At 41.9% G+C, this 11,001-nt stretch overlaps 1 protein-coding gene across 8 annotated transcripts in view; it reads left to right on the top strand.

Moving 5' to 3' along the window:
• The window catches only part of PAX2 (paired box 2), a 98,932-nt gene extending 89,233 nt beyond the window's left edge, over window positions 1-9,699 (top strand). For 4 of the 8 annotated variants that reach the window (XM_063163653.1, XM_063163651.1, XM_063163655.1 and 1 more), the window contains 2 exons: window positions 5,234-5,320; window positions 7,240-9,699. In XM_063163653.1, coding sequence (XP_063019723.1) covers window positions 5,234-5,320; window positions 7,240-7,361 — 209 coding nt within the window. In that variant the 3' untranslated portion in view covers window positions 7,362-9,699. Of the gene's footprint in view, window positions 1-5,233; window positions 5,321-7,220 lie in introns of all 8 variants that reach the window. The other 4 variants (XM_063163654.1, XM_063163656.1, XM_063163658.1 and 1 more) reach the window with 1 other exon arrangement.
• The last annotated feature ends 1,302 nt before the right edge of the window (window positions 9,700-11,001 follow it).

Raw genomic sequence — 11,001 nt, forward strand, 5'->3', positions numbered from 1 at the left:
TTACCAACCTAATCCTACATCCAAAGACAAACTTTCTTTGATACCCAATGCTTTGGAGAAATACCTTATCTCAGCATTTGGATTCTCCCACTCTTTCAGAAGAAGAGAGAACCATTTACTCTGGGACAATTGAGGAGTTTATTACCTCAGGCTCTATTGCCCACTCTCCTCTGATGACAGTTGTCCCCAGTAGATAAATGAAGAGGCAGGATTTTTCTCAGACATGGTAGTTCCGAACTCAGAACTCATCGGCCACTGATTTCTGCTTTTCACGGCCCATGGCTGTGAGTTGTGATGATTAAGGGGCAGGTACACAGCCATTCTGCAGCCTCTGCTTCTGAAGGGATGAGTCCAGAACTAAAGCAGCAACAAGTTGAGGACAGAAAGCTCTTAACCTATCATATGATTTGCCAGGCCTTACAAGTGGAAAGCCTAACTTAACTCTGACCCAGACCTCAGAATAGATAGCTAAATGAACATTAACATCAGTGAGGACAGTGAAAATATAACTCTTAGGAAATGTTTTGAGGTCAAAGTCTTAACATCTTAAAGTGACAAATCATAGAACTGCCTGAGTTGAAAGGGACCTTAAAGGTCACCTAGTTCCAACCACCCTGTCATCAGTGGACATCTTTAGGGGATGTGCAAAGCCCCATCCAGCCTGACCTTAAACACTTTCAGGGACTGGGTATCCACAACTACTCTGGGCAACCTATTCTGGTGGCAAATTTTAGGGATGTCCTACACTAAATTATTCAGGAAGGATTCATTATCCAGAATCAGCCATGCACTAAGACAACATATGATCAATTAACACCCCACACAAAACTCCCCCCAGTAACAATAGGTAAATTCAGTTGACAATATTTAGATCATTTCTGATCAAAACTTATAGGAGGTCACAGCATATGGAAATTATTAATAATATCAAAATAGCTGGCTCTTTGAGTAGAAACTGTTCAGTGATTACTATGTAAGTTTAGTGTCGTCATTACAAGGATGATACTGACTCCTAAACTGGGACATAATTTTTAAGACCACTAATATCAGGGGTCACTTATCCAAGAATAAGGTATTTCAGCTCCTTGATGTGGAGGCTGCATATAAGATAGTAGTGTCCTCAAAAAAATAGGCAACCCAGAAATATTCCCCAAAACAAAATGAATAGAATAATACACAAAAAAAAAAGTTAAGTTATGCTTCAAAGTTAAAAAAAAAATATTCTGGTCAAATGGATATCTTCACATTAAATCTGATGTCAACATTTAATCAGAGGGAGTTTTTCCAGGGCCTGCTTGGGCATCCTGCAGTAGTTACTGCATATTTCAACAGAGCATCAGGTTCTGGCTGTTTCAGTCATACCCCACTGGTCAGACCCAGCCAGGAAGCCCTTTTCTTCCTGTTTTCTAGTGCGACTGAAGCCAACAAGATGGAGATAAAGAGGTTTCCTGGGAAGAAACAGAAGATTTTCCTTTAATGGGTCACTCTGCAGACCTCTGCAGCCACTACTTTGTGTCAGGGGCCAACAGGGGAAATATGGGGAAGGGTGTAAGAGTAGAGCAAGTATGTATTGGTACTTTCTTGAAAGATCTCCAAGCCTCCATGTTGCAGCTAAGAAATTTTTTAAGCCAGACTTCTTTCTATTTAATATGAAACCCTTGATAGGTTTTCCATCTACAAATGTAAAAAATGTATCCTGAGCCCATATAAGCCTTTAACATGCACAGAAACCTTTTGCAAAAAGTTCTATAGCTAAACTACATATTTTGTGAAAACTATATCCCTTATTTTTTCTGAGCCTGCCACCTGCTAGGCTCACTTCATGCCTCATCATTTCTGTATTAGAAGACTAAACCATTAAGATTTAAATACAGATGCCAAGAAATAGTGTTAGTAAAGATTCCCTGAGCACAGATTGCACAGAATACAGGCTTCCTGAGATCAATCCTCTGTGCTGACTTGCAACCTCTGTCAGGAGCCCAGTTTGAACAATCCAATACAATGATGCCAATGGTTTGTTATGTGCCCTCAGGCCAAGAAAGTTCAGAAGCCAGTGCTTTAACTACACTGGAAACAAGAAGCCAGCAAGATGACTACTCAGGAAGTATCTTTAAGAAAGCCACTAACATGCAAACAAACCTATTGTTCAGATGTGAGAAAACATAGGAAAGAGGCTCTGTCCTCTTTTAACAAAGGTGCAGAGCTAAACACACAACTGTTCAGAAATCAGATTTCTAACCCATTCAAAATTCTGATTCCTTGATATTTGCTTTCATCTTGTATTGGTATAGGAGTCAGAACCCTGCAACAGTTCAGTTTGCAAACATCAGGATGAAACATTTCAATAACATCAACATGTTCTAGATGTCAAGGCATATTAAAATAATGAAATAACTGAAAGGAAATTAAATTAAATAAGAAAGGCAAAATGAAACAAAACAAGAAAGTTGAAACATAACACTTTGTTTCAATTTGCAATAACTTCAGAACTTTTCTTTCCAAAACTCTATTGAAGCTGACAAGCTTTAGCAAGACATTTCCATTTCAATGAGACAGCATTTTCCAATGGAAAACTGTTTCTGAGAAGATTGCTTAACCAGTGCTAATCAAAGCTGCTATTTTCTACCCATGACAACCTTTCACTAGACTTCTACTCACATAGTCTAGAGAAAACCTTGTCTCCTGTTGCACTGCATTCATGCAGCATGGCCAACAAACGCAAATGTCTCTGAGGATTATGCAGATGACAAGATATATATCCCTGCATTTGCCCTTCCTGTAACTTCAGGTCCCAGGCTGTAAACATGGACGAAGGCCAGTGGTCCTGAGCACACACTTGGAAAAGCAGGGGTTAGTCACTCTCAGACAGATGAATCAGGTATTGGGCTACACTTAACCTACACATCAAAGGTAACAGAATACCTTTGATTCCTGTCTCAATTCTTCCTCTTTCCCAGAAAGGACATCAAGTTTCTTCAAACTGTTTTAGTGCAGTCAGCATCCACTGCAGGAACTGAAGTTTACACAGAGCAGTGCAGAGCCTGCAGAGGGCTGGGGACGGCAGCGGCAGGGAGTCGTTAAACAGAATCCAATGTTGATGAGGAAATTACACTTGTTTCATTAGTGATCGGGGAAGGCGATAGCTCAGTTCCTCTTGGTCACAGTTGAGCTCAAAAGCTCATTATCCTGCTGCATGCATGCTTTCACTCCTCGTCAATAAACACTGTTTCCAGTGGCTGCCCTCCCTCCTCCCCATGCTCCATAGCTGTGGCTCTTTCTCCTGTGCTTAACCCATGCTTTAGCAACACTATAAACAGTTTAGTGTGTCAACTCAGCAGGGAGTGAGAGAAAAGTCTTGAAATATCAGAACAATGTCTCTCCATACAGTTACGTCATATGAAACACTTCAAAAGCAGAAATTCTCATAAGGATAGTTTTTTTCTCCTTCTTTGGGAAGCAAACCAATTCCAGTATACTCCAGAGATATGTCAATTCAGTAGAGAAAAATCTGGACTGTGCATTGCACGGTCATCTTCACAGGTTTCACCTATTCCTTCCTAGCTAGTTGCCAATTTTCCATGCAGGATGCTTCTAGCTATGGAATTATGCTGAGTTATCATCACTAAAACAGTAGTTAGCAAGATCTCTCGCACAAAATGAGGTTTTATACTGAAACTAAATGCTCCTGTGACTAAAATATCTTTGGATTATTATTTTGTTTGATTCATACTCAATTTTGCACTGAGTACTTTGGTTATCACCCTGAGTACCTCTAAAAACCTTGCTGGAAAGATTCTCTTCAAGTTTAAAGCAGTGCAAATCCCCTAACTTGAACAGACTTCATTTCCACCATCTGAGAATCTGTGGTTTTGGCTTTAATACTCCAGTGAGAGGAGATTTGCAGAGATTATACCATAATTAATTGACATTCTTTGGTAATTGTATCACAGGCATCCATCCCATCTTGCATTACCTTCTTTTCCTCTTCCATGCTATCTAGCAGGAACTGCCAGGTGCTTCTCAAACACTTCTGTTTGAACAATTCCACCTCTGCCTTCAGGCAGACCAGAAGCTAATACCTACAATATTCTAAGCACATAAGGCCTTTCACATGGCCTTAATTGTCCACAGATTGTTGATACTACATTAAATTGAGCTTATGATCAGATCATGTCATAATTTTCCATAATGGAAGCATACATGTTTAAGTTTGGAGATTTGTTTATTTTGAATGCAGCACCAGACCCCTTCAGTTACCAAATACCCTGCACAGCCTTCTAAGAAACAGGGAGACTCAACTCCTTCTGCACAATAAAACTGAATGTTTTAGAAGACTCTGCATCATTCAGATCTGGGTTCAGAGCGTTACTAGGTCACAAAATTTGGAAATATTTTGGTTTGGGCCCATTTTCCTAATGTGAAAAGGGGAGCTGTAGCACAACTTGTCTTTCAGATTCAGCACAGTACCTAAAGTGCCAATCATTAGAAAAACATTTTCCAGAGCTAGAATGCAAGAAGCTTTCTCTATAATTCACTAACTAAGCATAAAAGAGAGGTTAATCATGTATGAATCACTTTTCTGACTAATACCATCACCCAGAGTAAGAAAGAAAGTGATTCATGTGTTTTCCATTTTGTTTTGTATCTAAGCACAGCCAACTCAGAACATTTCCAAAAATGAATGATACTCTTCTTCACAATTATGCCATCACCCTCAGTACCCTAATAAAAAAAAATTAGCAATACATATTGCTATCAACAGCACTGCTAGCTCCAAAGAGTTTCTTGTGAGCTTGTCCCATTAACCTTCCATGCCTGCTGTCTCGATGCTACTGGAGAACCTTCAATGTTATTGATAAGAAAGCTGATAATTAAGTGCATAAAAACTTGCATATGCAGTCCTACTGCAGCTTGAGAATTGGAAGACAGAAGGCAGTGAAAAAAAAAGGAAAAAAGCCACCCCACTTAAATAATTTATTTGTATTATTGAATTTGAACTGATTTCTTGATTGTGAAGATGTCAATTTTGTGATGCTTAATGGTATGGGTAAGCAACTTTGCACTGAACAGGCAGAGCAGTGCCTTGAATGGAAGAGTTCCAGTTAGACAAGGAAGCTACATGCTCCAGTTTTCCTGCTGGCAAATGGATTCAGCATGAACACTGGTCTGATGGAACAGCAGACATTAATCTTTATTGCTTACTGCATTTCACACCTTCCTTGGTTTCTTCCAGGGAGCGAGTTCTCAGGGAATCCCTACAGCCACCCTCAGTACACGACCTACAACGAGGCCTGGCGGTTCAGCAACCCTGCATTACTAAGTGAGTACCTCTTTCCCACAGCACGCCCCCAGCCTCGCGCTCCTTCTGTTTGTCTCTTTGTTTTCTTTTCTTTGTTCTCTTTGGGTTCTTTGTTTGTTTGTTTGTTTCTGAAGAGGGGTTTCAAGTATTTGGGCAGGTGAGAGGCCTTTTTCCTCACTCTCCAGTCCAGTTTGACATGGGTATATACCTCATGCATATTTTGTACCAGTTCTGAAGTGGATACCTCTTTCATGAGACAGTTCAGAACTCGAGTTCTGGCTCTGGCTTCTCCATGGGCTGCATTCACACTTACATCAACAAATTATATCAAAAGGTAAATTTAGGTTCTGCTACTCTTAAGCCACAACCAGCATACTTTCAAGGCCTGGTTAAAAATTCAGATAAGGTTTCACTCCTCTCCCAGGCTAAATCCAGAGTCAATTCCTATGAAATCTTTAAATCCCATAGAATTTCTTCCTACTGGACAAAGTTGGACTAATGTCTAGAGCAGGAGACAGGCTGCATCACAAGATTTATAATAGTCAGTAGAGTTCCCATGCAGGGATATATATCCATCTCCAGTCACTGATATGCTCAGAAATAGTCAAGGGTTTTTTCAGAAGGGAAAAAAATTCCTATAAGACATTAGCTTCTAATACAACATTTCTTTGCAGGGGAATAGGAAGATATTTACTATATGTAAAATAAATCAGTTGTGATTATTACCTATGTATTTACTGAGGTTTAACAACTGGATAATAGATGCACATTTTTATTCCAGTGCCGTTATACTGCAGTAAATGTGATCTTAATAATCAATCACTATGTAACACACATTCGATAACCATCTAAAGAGCTTCCATGCCAATTGTGACCCCAATCCCAATTAATAAAACACTGTAATTTTGTTTCTTTTCTCCCCTACTGGTTTTAAAGTCACTTTGTCAGGTGCACTCAGAACATCTGGCCCTGACACTTTCTTTGTGGCTATGGATGAGGTGTGCCATATCGTGCTGCAGTGTTTGTTGTGGTTTAGCCCCAGGCATTAGCCAAGCCCCATGCAGCCACCCATTCACTCTCCCACCAGGGAGAGAATTGGAAGGATAAAAACTAGAATATTCCTGGGCTGAGACAGTTTAAAAGCAAAAGCCACACACACGCAAAGCAAAACAAGGAATGAATTCACTCCTTCCCATGGGCAGGCATCTCCAGGAGAGCAGAGCCCCATTATGCACAATGGTTACTTGGTAAGACAGACAGTGTCACTCCAAACATGTCTCCTTCCTCCTTCCTTCCCTGTTTTCAGATAGTGACCAGGATATTTTCTGGTCTGGAATATCCCTTTGGCCAGTTCAGGTCATCTGTCCCAGCTGTCTCTCTTTCCTTCCCATGCATCCCCAGACATCTCACTGGTGTGGCAGCAGGAGAAGCAAAAAAGCCTTGGCTCTATGTGAGCCCTGCTCAGCAATAGCAAAAACATCTCTGTACTATCAACCCTGTGCTCAGCACAAATCCAAAGCACAGCCCTTTACCAGCCACTGTGGAGAAAACTAACTCTACCCCAGCCAAAACCTGCACAAATGCTCGTGGGCTTATTCATTGATTGTCAGAGGATGCAAAAAGATCTCCTTCCTGTAGAGGGGTGTCCTATCCAGAGGCCACCATAGCATCTATCGACTGAAGTATGGCCCTCAGTTGGCTTCCACTTACTGCCTTTCGCTAATCCCATTAGGAGCTCAGTCTTCAAGTTCTTCTTTTGGTTCTTTTGCTTTTCTTTCTTTCTACCTTTCTTTTTGTTTTCAGTTGTCCTTAATTTCTTTTCTTAGTTTGATTGTTTCTGTTTTTTGTTTCGTTTTGGTTTTTTTTTTGTTTACTGTTTGTCCTTTCAACCAGTCCATTCTTCTCCTGTGTTAACTTTCAGGTTCCCCTTATTATTATAGTGCCACATCCCGGGGCTCCGCACCTCCCACTGCTGCCGCTGCCTATGACCGCCACTAGTTACCATGGAAACCACATGAAACTGCAGGGCGACAGCTTAGGCCTCCACATTGTACCTGTCTGATCACCTCCCTCCATCCCTGGGAAGGGTGAAGAGACCTTCTCCGTTCCTCCCCACAGTCCAGTTCCTTCCTCTTCGCCACGAAGGCGCCAGACCGAGCGCTCACCACACGAGACTGAGACCCCCTCATTCCCCCTGCCCTCCGCCCCCGCGGAAACAGCCTGCAGCCAAGCGGCTTCCCCTGCAGGAGCCCTCCAACACCCTGGGTAAAGCTCAGCCATGCCAAGTCCCCTCAGCTTCCAGGACTCCAGGGGCACTGGGAAGCAATGCAGCTGGCAACCATTGCCTTACAGGACCCCTTTCTGGGAGCGGTAAGGGCCAGGGAAGCACGGGAGAATGCCGCTTGTGAAACACTGTTCCCCAAAGATATACTCTTCTGTGGTGGACTCTTTATGTAACCTGTGATGCTCACCCTCTTTCCCTGGACAGAGGGAACAGTCTGGCTAGAGCAAAGATGGCAGCACCTGGCCCATCTGGCAAATGAAGAAAGGACCAAGTAAAGATCTGCACCCCACGAGGGGTTCTCTGTGCACCTCATCCCCACTTTCCAGCATGGATTCCCCCAGAGTTGGCTGCACCTCACGGGTGGTGACTTTGCAGGCCTGAGTTGGGAAGAACCTCACACATACACCCACAATTTCTGTGACACACAATCAGCTCAGACAGGAGGATGGAGCAACATTTACAAACAAACCGACGAAATGAAGAAATATATAAATAGATATATAAATATAACTGTGTTTTTATGCTTTGTCATGAAGGTCTGTAAAAAGGAACAAAAAAATCCCCAATTTTCTAAAAAACCCAAGCAAACAAAACCAACAAAAAAACCAAAATAATAATTAAAAAACCCTACAAAAATAAAATTCCAAGTCCCATCCCTCCCCACCACCTGAATGGCAGACAGAGTTCCTCTGACGTTTGATGCTCCTCTTTCACTCTAGGGTTTTGTTTCCTTTCTGTTTTGCACTACAATGGGATGATGGTATTGGAGAGGATTGGATGCCAGCTCCACCCAGTCGCCTCCTCCTCCCCCCCCTTTCCCAAATCCTCTCTCTGGGGAGCAGTATGGACAAGTCACATCTGACAAAGTTACCAAATGCATCAGTCGACAAAAAAAAAAAGCACTCTGAGGCAACAAACGTTTTCCATGTCACTGGTTGGCAAACAAAGAAAACAAGCCCAGCTGCGCTCTCACTGCGCTGAGTGGTGGAAAGTGTGGGGCTTCATGTGGGCCCATTTGATTGCCCTCTGGACAGCTGAGACTGAGATGGACAAATTCAGGATTGGCTGGGATAATTGCTTGGTTCCCTAGTCCTTAGCCTTCAGTCCTTTTACCTTAAACTCTGTACCTGTGATGACTTCAATTCACCTGCATCCCAACTTTTGCAATTTTAGATATGCCCAACACCCATTCTCCAGATCTCCACTGCTGGTGACAACCATGTCATTATCTGTGCTCAACACCTAATTTTCTAACCATTACAGCCCTGCTATATGGGCCCCCCCTTTGATTCCCCACCCATCTGCTCATACATCTACTAATTTATAGGCCTCCACTCAAATCCATATGCTTGCATCCTCCCAGCCAGACCCAATATACAGTCCCATCTTTTCATCTTCAATCCTGTATTGTGCACCCTAATATCTACCCCTTATCCCAAATGCTCACCTGATGATTCTCAAGGGATTCTCTGCTCATTTTGGTTCACAACTGACGGACAAACCCTGTTCTGCAAAGGCTGAATGTCAATAGAAATGCTTATTATCCTGTATTGTCAGCAAACTCATAAACTGTTTCTTGCACTGACACTTCCTCAAAATTACTCAAAGAAAACATGAAGGCAGCTATAGCCTGTCCCCAGGGCACCAAGTCTGCCAAAGTAGATCCTTGTTGTTTTAGAGATGTTTCAGATAAAACTCATGGGCTATTGTCCATGGACAAAGACAGGATTGAGAATAAAACCTCCAAAGGGCATAAAAGTGAACAGTGGAGCAATCTCTACAGCCAACATCATGTATAAAATCCAAAGTTCCAAGCCTCTGAGGAGATGTGGTAGTGGACTTGGTATTCTGTCTCCAAGTTTTACTTGTATGTATGAAATCCACCTTCAGTAAACAGCTGTGTTGATCCCAAAGGCCCCTTTCACTTAACTTTTTCAGCCGCTGCATGGCTTTAGCTGATTATAGGTCTGTGTCTTCTTTAATGGGGTGCCCAAATGAATAAGGGTGTTTGGGGGGACATTTACATAGAAGATATAGAGCTAAAATCTGTTCCTGTACAGAATAAAATCCAAGAGGTTACTTCTGATCTATTAAAAGTGTCATTCTGCACATCTTACCTCTGAGTAACCTGCTTCATATAGCGGAGTGATTACACTATCACCACAACCAGAATTTGGCCTGTTGTCTGATCTTACTCTGTGAGAGAAGAAAATTCTGTTCAATTTCTAAACAAATGCTTTCACCACTCCTTCTGTTTTCCTTCACAGACAACAGATAGATGCTGAACCCTGTTAGAATGGTCTCTCTTTTAGTCTCTCAGTACAACCTCTGCTCTACTTGTGCACCATACAGATTCACTCAGGAGGTAGTGCACAGGCAAGAAACCCCAGGATCAGGAAAGAGAAGCTCCTGAGGAAGCTAGAGAAAAGGAGTGTCACAACTCACACTTGGCCACCTGCAGCCCAGGGCCCAGGTTGAGAGAAGCCAGAAGCTCAGAAATGCTTATTTTTCTAATGGTGTTTCACTAAACTTGTGGACATGAGATAGAGTCTGAAAGCAGAATTTAGTTGTCTCACTCATGGCTGGCTTGATTTGACTCTTGGAAGGCCAAATCTATTGCTGGTTTAACTCCACTGGTAAAAGAGGATTTCCACCAGGCATTGAATTGGTCTGGAAAGTTCATAAGTACAGCATGTAGTTTGACCAGGAAAATACAAAGAAAAGCAGAATTATGCAAAGGACTGGGCAGTCTAATCCTCTTCCACCACCATCTGTAGACCCTCATGCGAATGTACTGAATTACATTTGCCAAAGAGTTTCTTGTGTTGGTTGTTTTGATTTACAGTCGGTGGATGCATTGTAAAGCAGTATTATAGCCCAAGTCTAGTAGCTGACATGGGGATTTATGTGGTGATATTATGCAGAAGAAAACCATCAATATTCATCTAGATTCCATTAGACTGGACTATGCAGGAAACGCAAAAATTCTACCAATTATTTAATATTATGTTATTTGCAAAAAACAATTGCTGCTTTGTAGGAAGATAATGTGTGTAATGTGAAGGCAATTCCTCTTGTATATAAGTTCATCTCCATCTTCATCATGGTAGTTATTAAAACAGCCTCGTCTCATCCTGTAGATAAGGAACACGCTGTGTGTACTGTGCAAGTCTCGTTGTGCTCACTGAAAACAAAACAATGTGTTCAATAAAGCACAGCACAAATCCAGAACTTGAGGGAACAGCCAAACCTTGTAAGGACCCTTTCCTCAACAGGCCAACAGCTGCTTTGCTATAGGTGGGGGGTTTTAATTATTTTCCTTTTAAAAATGTTACAGGAAAAAGAACAAGGATTGGAGGAAGAAATCATTATGCAAAATCCAGTGAAGCCTATAACACAAACCTCTCCTCCATTCTGC

This window comes from Melospiza melodia, chromosome 9 (assembly GCF_035770615.1).
Source record: "Melospiza melodia melodia isolate bMelMel2 chromosome 9, bMelMel2.pri, whole genome shotgun sequence".
In the NCBI taxonomy this organism is placed as follows: Eukaryota; Metazoa; Chordata; class Aves; order Passeriformes; family Passerellidae; genus Melospiza; species Melospiza melodia.